The 14,733-nt window shown below is 39.1% G+C and overlaps 1 protein-coding gene across 8 annotated transcripts in view; it reads left to right on the top strand.

Moving 5' to 3' along the window:
- DENND1A (DENN domain containing 1A) overlaps positions 1-14,733 on the top strand; it is a 214,570-nt gene that overhangs the window by 83,960 nt on the left and 115,877 nt on the right. For 7 of the 8 annotated variants that reach the window (XM_074923588.1, XM_074923590.1, XM_074923593.1 and 4 more), the window contains exons 6-8: positions 6,125-6,194; positions 7,271-7,351; positions 9,600-9,653. The exons of the other annotated variant lie outside the window; for it this stretch is intronic. In XM_074923588.1, coding sequence (XP_074779689.1) covers positions 6,125-6,194; positions 7,271-7,351; positions 9,600-9,653 — 205 coding nt within the window. The remainder of the gene's footprint in view (positions 1-6,124; positions 6,195-7,270; positions 7,352-9,599; positions 9,654-14,733) is intronic. 8 annotated transcript variants of the gene reach the window in all.

Below are 14,733 nucleotides of genomic sequence, written 5' to 3' on the forward strand. Positions count from 1 at the left end.
TGGTTATGCTGTTATCAAAATATATAGTATGTGTTATAAATAAATACATGTTAAAAATTCCACTTCTGATCTGTGTGAATGGAAGGAATAAAAGTTATGTGTGCTTACAACTCAGTCTCTTAGGAGATGCTGCATTAAATATGTTGACGGTAGACTAGTCAGTTAGTTTTAAATGACAAAGATGTGTGTACAAAACCAGAGTTCTGCCTGTATACGGCCTGGAAGTTGTTCTAGTACTCTGTAGAAATTGTGTGAGCTATGGTGCTACTTGTCTTTTTAGGGTTCAGAAGAAACCAAAGGTACTACAGGTATCTTGCCAGAAGTTTTTGCTTTGCATTTTCATGGTATCAGCACAAAGTGAAATGAAATGCTGGAGCTGTCAGTGTTAAAAAGTAGTTTTATAAACAGTTGCTATGGTAATTAGCAGATCTTCATAAATCATTTTAGAAAATACCTTGTAATTTTTGTTTGTTGCTGTCACGCTGGAACATGCAGCATTTTTGCTGCTGAAGTTCTCAATACACTTTCAAACGCTTCAGTTTGGGAGTTTATTTATTTTCAGCTTTCACAGTGTTCATGCACACTCGGGTTATCTTGCTGTTGCTTTTTCCTTCGTGGTTGTCTGTTACGACTAACACTGGAAAATCTCTCCCTTTTCAAGCTGACTTCATTAGAGATTTACCTTTCTAACAGTAAGTAGAACTCCTAGTACCACGCTGTGTTTGCCCGTTTGCCCAGCCTCACTTTACCCATGACCTTGGATGTATGTGGTATTTGTGAGATAGCTGCAGTGATTTAGAGTGGTGTGTGCTGTAATGTATGACTCCCCTCATTCTAATGAGCCCTCAAAAAATATCAAAAGAAATGATAATAGTGAAATTTCCATATTTCAAAGAAAGTATATTTATTATCAAAACCTCTGTTCATGAGTAAGGCTTCAGAACTGGATAAGAAACGGCTGTTTGTTCCTGAGGAAGGCATCTTTTACTTGATAAAGAAATCAACTGGATGCCGGTGTAGGTATGCTGCTCAAAGATTTCCCCTTTGCTATTCTTAGCAATGTTGCATTTTCTTATTTACTGTTGGATAATTCCATTTGACTAAATTAGTTGCCTGTCTTTACATAGAGGCAATCCTGTAAGAGCTCCTCTTGGCTTTGTATATATTTTCTTGGATTTTGTATTTGCTGGAAGGTAATCTTTATGTTCTGATGGAGCTAAACTGGTAGCTCTCCTATGTTTGTGGAACTTTGAAGTTCTGTAACTTATCAATGAGCCCTTCACTTTACACAGACTGTAGCCAAGGCACTCTAATGAAGTTAGGAAGCATCGTCCTTAAACGTCCAGGTAAGCTGAGGTGGTTTTGAAGGGGAGAGTTTACCTTCATTTAAAATCCCCAACTGGATAATTGCCTGGTAGATTGGCTACAGGAGCAGTGCGATGAAACCTGCAGTGCCTTCTTGTATAGGTTTTGCCATAGGCTCATTTACAGTTGTGGCTGTAAATACTGAAAAACTTGTTTCCAAAATCGCCCATGTCAAACAGGCTAGGAGAGGGCCTGGACTAGTAATAGATCAAAATGAGGTGTCATTTTTTGGTGTGCTATTGTGGCCTTTCTGCTTTACGTCTGTAAGTACTATTTGACCTGGCTAAATTAAAGCATCCGTTTCAATTAATGTTTTCTAGTACGAACCAACTGGAGGGGAGTAAGGTGTTTCTTTTAAATTATTGAAAAAAACCCAAGTTGGTTGTGAACAATGCTAATTGTTTTGGTTTGTCTGTAAAAGCTTTTGGGTTAAGTGTGTAATGAGAGTAGCAGGAGCCTGGAAATCCACTTTTCTGACTAATTTCATTGCCGTTGGCAACCTAGTGTCACTAAAGGAAGTCCTACGGGTCGTATCTTGCTGCACCCTTCCTGCTGGGCAGCGGCCGTACGCGCACGTGTGGGGGTGAACCTGCAGGGCTGTGGGCGTATGTGTACGTGTGTATAGATGCAGCTGCTGTATTTCAGAACTGCTAGCTTAATATTCTCCCATTTTGGTTGCAGTCCTTTCCGAGGTCAGAAACTGTGACCCTACATGTGCTGCTGTGGTAGAGTAGTTTTTCCTTTCATACGCTAAAGCGCGCGAGCGGATTAATATGTTGAAAAATTCGGAGCTAAATTGACTGCAGTTACAGCATTTTCATCTGTGCAGCAGCTAATATTGGGTGCTGACATTTTCTGCTCAGTGTAGCTTTTGAAGTACAGATTGGAGGTGCGGGAGCGGCGCTGGCTGCCGAGTCGCACCCTCCGCTGCCCCCCGCCTCCCCCAGCCCAGTACCGGGGGGGGGGGGGGGGTGGATGTACAGGGAGCTCCCTGGGAGTCCGCTCTAGTGAGGGTGAACCTCTTCATAACTGCAAACGGCACCCCCAGGGATTACTGGGGTTTGTTATCATGCTAATTTACTTTTTTTTAATATACCTTTCCTGTTGTCTCAGCCTGGCCTGTCAGTTGTTGGTGTTGCACCGCTGTTCCTTGAACAGTACATTTTGGAAACATTTGTATTTACAAGCTGCAATGCAGCACTGTTGTCTTAAGGTTTTGACTGACCCTAATTGCTGTGACACATGTAACTAATGATGTTTTGTACTTTCAAGGAGCACACTAAAAAGGTGATGACATATGAGTTACTGAATAAGGTACTGTGCAACTTGTGCAGTGGAGTTTGTGCAGACCTGATGGAGCATAATAAGCAGTTTTCCTGTGCTCATACTTGTTTCCCGTCAGACTGGCCTGTCTCCAGCACCGAGGCTGCATCGCGCTCCGAAGGTTGCGAGGGAGAGAAAAGCAGAGTGCTGAGCCCATCTCTCAGCTTGAAGAAGCCTAATTTCGTTAGGCTTTGATTTGATTCTCATGATTGGGGGCAAATATGTCGCTCTGTGTGTGTGCATATACGTGTGAGGAAACTGAAAATGGGGGTAAAATTAAAAAAGATTGAAAATTTCAGATTGCCCTTTTATTTTTGTTTACTGTTCCACCCCAATCTGATTTATGCTTATTGGAGTCTTTGAACTTCAAGTCCCTTGAAGAATCTCTGGCCTATCGCGGGTTTGATGTTCCCCGAAGGGGGATGTGCTCGGGGCTGCGCGCTCCCAGGCTGCGGGGCTCTGGGCAATTTCACTCCAGAGCGCTTCCCTTCCTTTGTTTAACCTATGACCTGTGAAAACAAGAGTTAATCAAAAGTTCTAAGGTAGCTAAGAGGAAGGGGAAGTGTTTGGTTACAAATTAAATATGAGCAAGTCATAAGCCATAAATCTTCAGTAGTGCTACCAGTTGTGCTACTTAAGTTGCATGTGGTACAGAAAGTTTTTGGTTATAAATTCAACCTCCATTTCTTTGGAGGGGGTGTTTAAAGGCTGCCTCAAGGATTTGCTTTTTGTTAGAAAAAAATTCATGTCTTTTTTCCTTTTGGCAGAGATCTAGAAACAAATTCGTGTAACTGTTTTTCTTGATTTTTTTTTTTTTTTTCCAACTTTAATCAGTCACAATTTAGTCCAATAAAAGCAAACCCGTTTCACTCCTGCGTAGTAAACACATGGAATTAGTGATGAAGTACTGAAGATGGCAGGCTAAAGTAGTTTTCTAACATCTCCAAAACTTTCAGGATGAGAGAGATTCTGAACTCTGCAGTGACAAAGGAGGGAGATGAAAATTGCAGTGACATTGTCTACATAATTTATGCAATTTTATGGTGGGTTGGTTTGTTTTATCTTGTCTTGCACCTCTCTTGAGCAAAAGCTACCCAGATCCTGGTGTATTGTATTGTGTTGAGGTCTGCTTCAAATATCAGCTAATTTCCTCAACTTCAAAATTGTGAAGCTTCTCCCTCAAAATGGAAAGTTACTCTTAAAATGAGAAAAAAAATAATCAGTTATGCCGAGATGCTAAACCATTATTTGGAAAACATGGATTAAAATAAGGAAAAGTTAGTGTTAAACAAAGGACAACAATGAAGTTTATTATAAGATGCTAGTGAAAAGAAAAGGGAAGGCCAAGGAGTGAGCAAGCATAATGGGAATAGGGCTGTACCTTCCCTTTTGTTGTATGGAGGGTTTGCTGATGTTTTGACATTGTGTGAATATGAGACTTTATCTGGGGTATTTCTGTTAGAATCATAGAATCTATTTTCTAGGTGCTAAGCAAAAGAATTAAAATGGGATTTGGATGGAGTATTCTCATGGATAGAACCGACAGATTAGTTATGTTTGGTCTGTTGTGGGAATAAAGAAAACTCCCCTGAAAGTGTAGTGAGGTAAGGTTTAGCTGTGAGCAAACAGGCCCCTGGCAGGCCAGGTCAGTAAATCTCTGAAGAACGGACCCAGGGTGACTCTGGTTCCGAGCGGAGCCTGTCCCTGCGGGGTCCCTGAGCCGCTGGTCGCAAGCGGTGCCGCGGCGTTGGGGCTCCAAGCGCGGCTCTGGCAAACTAGAAGCTGAGGTAACTTGCTTTGGTTTATTGCTTCTCTGCTGACATGTACGTTATAACCACAATAATATTTTAAAAGATTCTCATTTTAAGTCTGTAAATGTAGTTTTCCAGCAAGGTCCCTGAACAATTAAGTAGAACTTCAAATCCGCCTTCCTGAAATAAGTTTTGGTTCCATACTCCCAGGGAGCTTTCCGCCGCCTTGGTTTTCTGCCTTTTCAGACTCTTTTGATAGATGCCTTGCAAGGATTTGTTTACCAGGTTCTTAATCTCTACTTAGCCGATATGTTTTGAGAGGATTTCTTGTTACTCTTGTAATGGCTTTTAACTCTGCTGAAGTTTATTTAACTAAACAGAAAGAAAGAAACTTATCTTCTAACTAATCCTTCTTGATTGTTTACAATATAATGCCAAACTTAAATGCTGTTTAAAGTGGTAATTGTCTGTCTTTCTCCTCTATTCTAGTACATAGTTTGTAAAGATGCTTAGAGCATATTAATTTAAATGATAATGCTGTCATATAACATGAAAAGTTAAGTTGCTTATCAGTATATTTTGATAAGCTACTTACATTTTACAGTAGCATTTGCAGGCTTCAAACAAATGTTAATGATGGAGTGCCATTCACTTTATCTGTCTCATATATAGCTTCTCACTTCATTTATTACTAAAAGCTTACAGTTAGGAACCATGGGGCACTCCATTCTTTATAGTTGTCAGGATGGAGTCGTATTTTATAAAAATCTTTAAATTCTGTCTAACTATATCAAAATAGAATCCATTTGCTTCAGAAGGCATCTGTGATTAAAAGAAGAATCAGTTTGTGCGTCACACGAACTTGCTTTCCCATTCGCTGCAGCTGAGGGGAAATTCCTTGCCGGTATTTAAAAAGGAATTGAAGTAAAGAACTGTGCCATGAAAATAGGGCAGAAAATCGTACCAAAGCGTACTGTAGTGAAAAGTAACGTCTTAGCTGTCTGTCTTATTTTATGGAACGGAAATGTGATGTAAATGAAAAAGATGTGATTTTTGTGCTTGTTTGTCTTTTGTTTCTTTGTTTCTTTTATTGTGCAAATTTACGGAAAGTAAAGTTTGACCTAACTAAAGGCTGGGCTAACTGCAAGGGTGGAATAAGATTTGACAACAATGAAAAACTGAGGTACTGGTTATGCAGTTGAGAAAATCCGGTTGTATCCCGATTGAGACCCAGAGTGCCTGTCTGTCTGCAGCTGACGGAGGACTGGTTATTCAGCGCGTACTTTGGGAAGTAGCTACGGTGGCAAATGTTCCCCCATCCGTGAACACTGGGGTCCGTTTCTCTTGGTTAAGAACTTCCACTGGGCTGTGTGTTTGTTGTGTGCGGGGTGAGGGGGGACTCGATACCCCAGGCTGCGCACGGCTGGTGCCGCCCGGGATGCCCAGCGCCCACAGGTGCCTGGAAGCGCTGGGGAAGGGCAAACCCTGAGCACGGCCCTCAGAGGAAAGGGCTGCTTCAACCTTCTGGCAGCGTTCTCCTGCGCACGGAAAGGCTGCCCTGGCTTCCCTTACCGATCCAGTGCCACGTCTGCTGGAGGGAGCCTGCTGTTAGGATGCATCTGCATAGTGAAGATATACTGAGATTTAGCAAGTTAAATGTATGCTTTTCTTTCTTTTTTTTTCAGTTACCTCCCATGGTTTGAAGTCTTTTATAAGCTGCTCAATGTCTTGGCAGATTATTCAGCAAAAGGACAGGTATTATTCTAAATCACTAACCCTTCTTTTCCCTGCCCCAATATCAAATGAAAGAGAGGATGGAAACATGGGAATTATTAATCTGTATGATGCAGTAAAATAGATCATGTTCAGCCAAGCTAAAAGCTTGACAAGTGCCTCTGAAAAAGAAATAAGCCTTTAAATTATTTTTGGGGAAAGGTAAAGTCCAAGAATCCAAGAGGTTAGTGGTTTCCCTGCGGTCAGTCGCCCGTGCTGCGCAGACTCTCACGGTGCTCAGCTCATCCGAGCGCTTCCTGCATGGCAGCGTTGCAGGAGTCTGACAGATGTCTTACCCAAGTTTATTTATCATGTAAACTTCTTCCTGATGCAAAACTCTTACCCACATGGCATCATCTAGCCTAAGCCTTTCAGATGATGTTTTGATTTTAAAGCAAATCAAAGCAACGTTCAGTCTTGAGACCATGAAAAAAAGTGAACTAAGCCATTAAAATTTGCTTCTAGGTTTTATAAATGATAATTCATGATACAGAGAAATTACATTATATGATTGCCTAGTTTCATGTATTTGAAATATTACAAGTAAAATCTTCCCAGTTAAGTTGCTGCTTTGATTTGTTACCATTTTCTGGTAATAAATATATTTTACATTTGTCAGAATCATTTGCGTTAGAGGTAGAAGTGCTTGGGATCACATCTTCATCTAAATGGATTAAATGCATTTGGCTTTACCCTCAGCTAGGGAGTTGTTAGAAAGAACTTGCAGTGAAAACTGGCTTGCTCTGAGCTGAGTGACTAGTGCATAGGTTGGTGACTCAGTAGGTTGCAGAAAGACATAGAAATACATATGAAAAAAAGTATTCTAAAAAAGTCATGTTATAAAACCCAGCTGTCAGAGGAAACTACATTTATTTCTGTTCACAGTCTAATGTATAAATCTGTTTTCACATTCTTCTTTACACTTGCAAGTTCTCTAAGCCCCCAATTCCACAAACATTGCCCTTCCAACTTGGAGTTTAGCTTGTTATAGCAATGCCTACTTAGTATTCCTTTTTTTGGTGTGTGGTGTTTTTTTTTTTTCCTCCTTCTTATTTCAGGATAGTCAAAGGAGTGAGCTCTTAGAAACATTTCATAAACTTACCATCCCTGAGCCAGGAACTTCTGTTCATCTTGGAGTGGTAAGTGAAGTGGGAGAGATATAAACTAAGGTGTTTAATTTTCATTACATATCATAATAGAGGAATGTCAAAAGCAATTCTCCTTTTTGGAACTTGGTACACAGATGTTGTTTTCCTGTGAGGACACAGAGCTGTGAAATTCCCCTTTTCACATTTGGGGCCCTCTGTTTCCCTTTCCTTAACCTCAGATGTCTTTGAAATGCTGTTCTTTGATTGGAGGAAGATTGTGTATATTCCCCATGGAAATTTCTCACCATATCGTCTGTGACCTGCGAGAGGTCACAAAGCAGCAACATGACATTTATTGCCCACACTTCTGCAGAACTCCAAGATCTTGCAAGTATGCGAAGGGGTTCAGGACTGGAAAGCAAACAGTCACGTACCTGTCACAGCAGCCTTTTGAGTACTAAGTGTTTATCCCATTTTCTGATTCCTTTTCTTCTTCCTCCCACCAAGAAAAAAAACTTGCACAAAAAAGGATTTATTTCATTTTTGTATCTTGTAAGAAAATAAATCAAAAAACACTGAAAGAATAGATGTGGGATTTTATTGATGGGATTGTATTTTGAGGTTTTTGGGGGGTTTTTCTCTTCAAATGAATTTTTGCAGAATAACCTTGTGTTCCAGGCTGTAGTGAAAAAATACTTAAGATGCACATTGCTGCAGTTGCCAATTAGTCATTTAGAGTTCACATGGAAACTAGTGGTGTGTGCAGCCACAATTCTCTTCTCCCTCTCATTTCCTTTACTCCTCCTTCTAAAGTACTTCTTGGCAACGAGCAGCTTACTCTCATCACTTCACCCTGTAATGTCAGTCGACAGGTAACAGTTGTTTGGCCTTGCTAGGTCACCAGCTGGCAGCAGCAATGTCCCAGTCCTCCTGAGGCTGGCTTGTATGAACAGCATTTCTGTTTAAGGGGACGAGCTGTCTCAAAAGGCAATGATCAGTTGGGATATTTCATTTTTTTCATACCAGTGGTTTCAAGGAATGCTGCTGGTCTCCCCTTGTCTCAGACATTTCATGGGCGATGAAGCAAGAAAGGATATAAAAAAGCAGCCAAGGGACTTAGCCGTGGTGTCTTTACACATTTTATTTTGGCTGTTTACAAGCCTATTTTGGGGTCGGGGTGAGGTTCCTATATGTGATATAGTTGCATATACTATTCCTGTATCTTTGCATTGCATCTTTTCAACCAAACTAAAACAGTGATCTATCAAAAAGCAAAAATTGGTGTTTATACATTTAGTGTCTATATTCAGTGTAGCTGTTATACCCGCTTGCTATTTCGGGTTATAGACTGTTCATGAAGCACTGAAATGTCTGAGATATATATACAAGAAAATTGTGCCAATTGGGGAACTATGCCAAGAATATAACAGCCTTTAAAGCTTCAAGTAATTAATAAGTAGCCCTAAGAAGCATTGTGAAAATCTGGGGTTTTTTTAAAAGTAATATAAATTGTACACGACACTGTTTGACAAAAGCAGGTTAGTCACATTCTCTCCTTTCCTTTCCCAAAGCCCTAACCAAGAATCCTGCAAGTCATGCATGGTCGGATTGGGAACTAGAGTGAACCTGGTCTCTTGGAATGCAGACAATTAAAAAATGTAACAATAGAATGGATTATGAAAGAGTGAGACCAGTACAGTCTTTCAAAATGTCATGGGGTTTTGGATTTTGTGGTTGGTTTGTTTTTTGTTTTTTTTTTTAAGGCATATAAAAGTGACCTCGAACTTTATCAATATTTTTTGGATAAGCAGACATAAGACTCGAGGAAGCATTTCTCACTAAATTTCCATAACTTCACCATAGTCTTGAATGAAACTTACTGATGCTGTTAAGTCAGCAAAGGGACCTGCTTGCTGTTGTTTCCTGTAGTCTGTCATGCAACCTGCAGTGGGCTGTGGAAAGATGGCTTGAATTATAGCCTGCCTTGGAGTTTCCTTGGCATATGTCAGACATTGTGTGTGTCTGTCTGTATCAGCGTCTCTGAAGAACAAAAAAATGTAATATAACTTTTCAGGAGCATTTGATACTTTCTATCTTAATGCATTTCATATTGCAAGTGTGATCCGAGAATCCAGCTTTTGAAATTCATGACAAAGGAGTCATACTGGTAGTTGGTAACAAATGTTCTGTCATTTTTACTTAGCTGAGCAACTGCTATTACTGCTGTTACTAATACAAAGCAATAAATTTAGATTGCTTTTGACAATATTGCAATAATCACTATTTTCCCTTTTTTTAGCACTCTTACTTTACTGTGCCTGACATCAGAGAACTTCCCAGTATACCTGAAAACGTGAGTACTGTAGACAACTGTGTGCTTTACTGCTTCTGTTTAAAGTCAGCAGCAAAATGTATAACAATTATTACCTCTGTTTGCCCTAGTAATAGATTATATTCTGTAAAATCTTGCTAGATGTTGAAATGAACTTTAGGTGATTAATTTATCATAAGTATTAGGCAGAAAACACTGTGTTGCTAATTGCAGAAGTACATGAGTGACAGGCCTTTGGAAGTACAATGTAATAGTAGAATTTAATGTTTGCCATTTTAATTAAGAAAAGATACCATATGAACGGGAAATTAACAGCATAATTATCTTCACCTGTAAGTCAAAGTATTTATTTTAAAAATATAAAGCTTTTATTATTATCACCACTCTGTTATTACTTACTGTTAACATTCCATGATATCTTAGTAGAACTAAGTGAGGGAATTTAAAATACACATCTGTAGTTTTAGCCTACTCAAAATTGGGAAAGAATGGTGATTTTGTAATTATGTAACAGTACGGTGGCGTTTCAGAGAACAGTGGTTGTGTTAGTGGGTGAATTTTCAGGCAAATTAAAATAAACCTATGAAAAATTCTTGAAAGTAATCTCAAGGCAGTTTTGTGACTGCCATTTGAGTGAGTACTACAAGGGTCACCTTCAACATAAAAATGCAGGATTGCAGTAGAAGGGAATTGCATCCACTTTACCAAGACTTTATAGCAAAAAGCAGACAAGAGTCAGTTGAGGTATTTCACCTTTATAGCTAACTTGAGTCAGGGTCTGCTTTCATAGGTTTCAAAAAACTGCTGTTTTAAAAGAAACTTAATTTCACAACTAAAGAAGCAGTTCTTTTCTTGTGCATCCAGATTGACATTTCGTTCTCCCCTTGATGACCTCACGCTGTTTACATAGTTCTGTTGGTTTTCTTGATGCGTGAGACCCGAGTTCACCATGAAACTGAACCTAAAAACTAAACTCGGGAAGTAGCTGTTGGAATCTGCTGGAGAGATAGCATACTGTTTTGAAATAAATCTGTTTGAAAAAAATGTTTCAATACGAGGTATTGGTTTTATTTATTAAAGCATTATGGCTACTTATGAGTCAAGGCAAGGATATAATCTTAATACTTGGTATCTTCAGTGGAAGAGTGATGTTTCAAACACCCATATTGCTAGTATTTAAGAAAGATCCAAGTACCACTTTGGTATTAACTTGCCTTGTTCTTTAAGATGCTGTCAGAATTTGGATATCGTTAGTCCTTATTTAAATGTTTTGTACAGATTCAGATGAAATCTAGGGCCTTTGCTTTAAAGGTGTATTTAAGCTGTAGTCACCCAGAGAGTCATTCTTCTCTCTATGGTAACGTCTTCCTTCTGTATCATATTTACACAGTAGCATTCAAGAGTTGGCAATCTCTGTTTGTGATTAAAAGCTTAAACATATTAAGGATAAAGTGGTAATGGACAGATTGATATAGGTAGAAAAAAGCAGATCTGCTAATCATACAGTGAGATCCTCCTGAAAGAATGATGTGAGACCCGTAAAAATGATCCGTTTGTTAGATGGCTTTCTGAAAATGTCCAGCACACCTGGTTTCTTTAGGGCCACTTTTCTGGAGACTTTTTAAGCCTCACAAAGTTGTCTTGTATGTGTTTCAGCATGCTCAGATTTCTAGCCAGATGATAGGTCTGTGGGAAGACAATGCTGGCATTTGCTTCTCTTAAATACTCTTTAATATGCTCCTACTATGTCTCTTAGCCAAATTTCTATGCCTGACATCTCAGTTTTCCTTCTCTAACATTTTGCGGTCTGCTTTAGCACCATATACCTCAATTTATGACATGAAAGAAAGAAAGAAAGCAAAGGGAATCATCCAGACATTTAATCTCGTTTGTGGGTGATTTGTATAGCAGATAACATTTGGGGCTTTTTGTTTCTGTTTTAAGAAATTGTTGCTAGCTTTTCTGTGTTGTAGACCTTTCCTACTGACACCTATCCTGTCCGTAAATTTAATAGATACGCCCTTTTTTCTAAGGTGCTTTATTTTTGTAGCAATACGATACAATAGGGGTAATCTAAGAGTCAGTTCCTGAATCTAAACCAGCTATCCAACTCTGTCCTAACTGAGACATGAAGTTACTTGTTTATAGAGTTTATATTTTATGTTTATCTCTCGTATGCTAATCATTTCAAACTTTTAACAGTTTTTGTTTGATAAGCCTCAAATCACCTGGAGATCAAGGAAGGGAAGTTTATTTCCATTTTGCAGGCTGGCGAATTGAAGGGCAGAGAGAAATGAGCTAGTAATGGTAAGAAACCAGTGGCAGGGATGAAAAGTAGATGATCTGCCTTGGGCCTGCTTTAACTGATATGGAACAGCTTAATAACACGGCATGCAGTAAAGGCTTCAGGAAGTATAGCTGTATTTATGCTCCGTTGGTTATGTCTGCTGGTGATGTTCGCTTTGTATTCAAAGGTATGAGTCAGCTTCCCAAAACATTTGAGCAGGAGACATGATGAATGCTCAGGAATCAAAGGCTGTTATAAAAGCAGAGGCCTTGGGCCAGAAGGAGTTGGAAACCCTTTGAAAGCTGAACGCTCAGCCTTCGTGGGAGGGAGTGTCATGTGATGCTAAAAAGCATCCTCTTTGAGTCCCTGAGTGGTGCTGATGTGCCTCAGCGGGAATGTGAGTGTTCCGATGTGGGTATCCTGTGCAGTGATGTCACGGTGAAGGATGGACTCTGCATGTCTGGGGTGAGCCAGGGCACCTCCGGGAGTGGAAGAACATTTCATTCTGTTTACAAATATGTATGCCTTAGACATGTACTTATGTATGTATATATACACCCAAATTAAAAAAGCTAGGGCTCATCGTGAGAAAGAGAAATACTAAAAATCAAATCCATTGGTCTAACTGTTGTTGCAGTTGACCGTCTTCTATTTCTCAGGCATTTTGTTTGTGTTTTTTTAATTATTGTGTAATTTCTTAGGGTTTTGTCAATGCAACTTTAATGTCGAATTGAAGCATATTAGGAAATAATACAGGCACATTAAATGAGCATAAATCTTCGTGGATTTAAATCAGTTGGCCTGATTTATTAAAAATTCTGTGTATCTTATCAGCAATTACACTATTAAAGCCTTATTAGCAAAAGTTTTAGTAATGCCAAACTTTGAAGTTGTATGCAGTGATTAATGGAGACCTGCACAGAACTCTATATGGAATGTTAACAGACCTTTTGGAATTATCTGACTTTGTCAGATCAATATGTTTAATGAGTCACAAAAACATTTAGCGTGGATGCTTTTATGTAACAGCTAAGCATTCACTTTTTCAAAAAGATTTTAAGTTACAGGAAAGATTTGTAAATGCATTATGACTTCAGAAATAAATTGGGTTCACTGCAGGCAGCACAGTGCAAGACTGTGAATTTCCTAATAGTATCTGTTGTGTTTCAGAAATACCAGGTAAGTTAGCAGGCTGAAATGATGACATTTTCTTGGCGATGATGTTCTGGTGTATTTTTGTATCACCCAGTCCTATATTTCAAAATGCCTGATTTTTCACTCATTATATCATTGTGTCTTTTGCTACCTGTTTTTCTTAACACACCCCTCCCCCCCTTTATTTCTCTATTTACACCATAAAAGTGTATTGTCTTCATTATTTTGTTCTCCTAAACAACAGCATGGCATTATAGAAGAGCCTTAGCTGCATACCAGGTTACCTAACCCGTGTTAGATTTAGAATGTGTGATATTTCAAAGAAAAGAGACTTCTAAATAAGATGAGGGGTTTCCAGTAGGAGAATGGAGAAGGAAAACTGACTCCGTTCTGCTGACCCGTTCGAATAGGAAATGTACTGAAGCCTTGTAAATGAAGCTGTTCAAGAGCAGACTCAAACAAGTGAATTATAATCCCTGTTACTATGTTTGAGCTTCACTCTTTGCAGAGGAGAGAGCTCATTGGTTTGTTCCTTCAGTGAGAAATTCTTCATTAGATGTTGGGGGAAGAGAAGCGCATGAATATTTATTTTTTTAGCTCAGAAGTCAATGTGCGTGTGCATTTGCTGATATTCGATAGCAAATGATCAAATAGATGGTTGTCTACGCATGAGCTTTCAAAAGAGCATAAGGGAATTTTGTAGCGCTCCTAGTGAGTTTTGAGAGGAACGGGGATACCTGTTCCGTATTTTATTTTGAAAATCCCACTTTTTACTCCCCCCAAGAAAGGTTTAAATCCTAGGAAATAAAATATACAACAATTATACTGCAAATTGGAATGCTTTCATTTGTATTTATTTAACTCATTCATGGTTTTGTCACTTACGAGACATGTCTTTCAAAATACATGTGTAAGTCCCAATTTCATCTTCAAAGATGACAGCTTTCTTATAAATAAAACTTAGAGCTAACACGTGAATTTCCTTAGTATCAATACATTACCATACAGCCCACATGCTTCGCAGGTGTCACTGGCAAATTCCTGAGAGCAGAGAAGACTAAAACCTTATAAATCTTTCCATCTGAAGGTACATTTGTGTGTCAAAGCCAGTATTTTGCTACAATAAACTTGATGAAAGAATAAGTGCAAAGTGTCTATTTTCCTCTCACTAGTGGATACTGTTGCCTTATAAACACATCCACGCACAGGCATACCCACCTCCTCAGGCAGAAAGTGGGGATCGTGTGCTCCTTTTGCCATGCCCCTAATTTGGGTGGCATCAAAGGGAGTTCAGTGCTACTTAAAAATTCTTAATTCACACTATTTGCAGTAATTGTGTCGTCATGCGCTGTGTTTTGGCGTCGTTGAAAGATGGGTGAGAGGGGGAAGAAGAGCCGTAGAGAAGACAGCTTATGTTTAGACAAAAATATCATGCTAATCAGCACAGATGGGATGAGAAATACAGAAAAAGTACATGATAGTTTAATAGGTTTTTGGCAAAATGTGTTGGCTTTTTTTTTTTCTTTGAATATACCTGTCTGCGGCTATAGCTTTTCTGTAACAAAGACCTGAATGATTGTTTTATATTAACACATTTGAAGCTAACCATAATGAGCTCAGTTTTTATCTATCTACATACTGGTACAGAAGTCTTCCAAA

This window comes from Athene noctua, chromosome 20 (genome assembly GCF_965140245.1).
Source record: "Athene noctua chromosome 20, bAthNoc1.hap1.1, whole genome shotgun sequence".
NCBI classification, from domain to species: domain Eukaryota; kingdom Metazoa; phylum Chordata; class Aves; order Strigiformes; family Strigidae; genus Athene; species Athene noctua.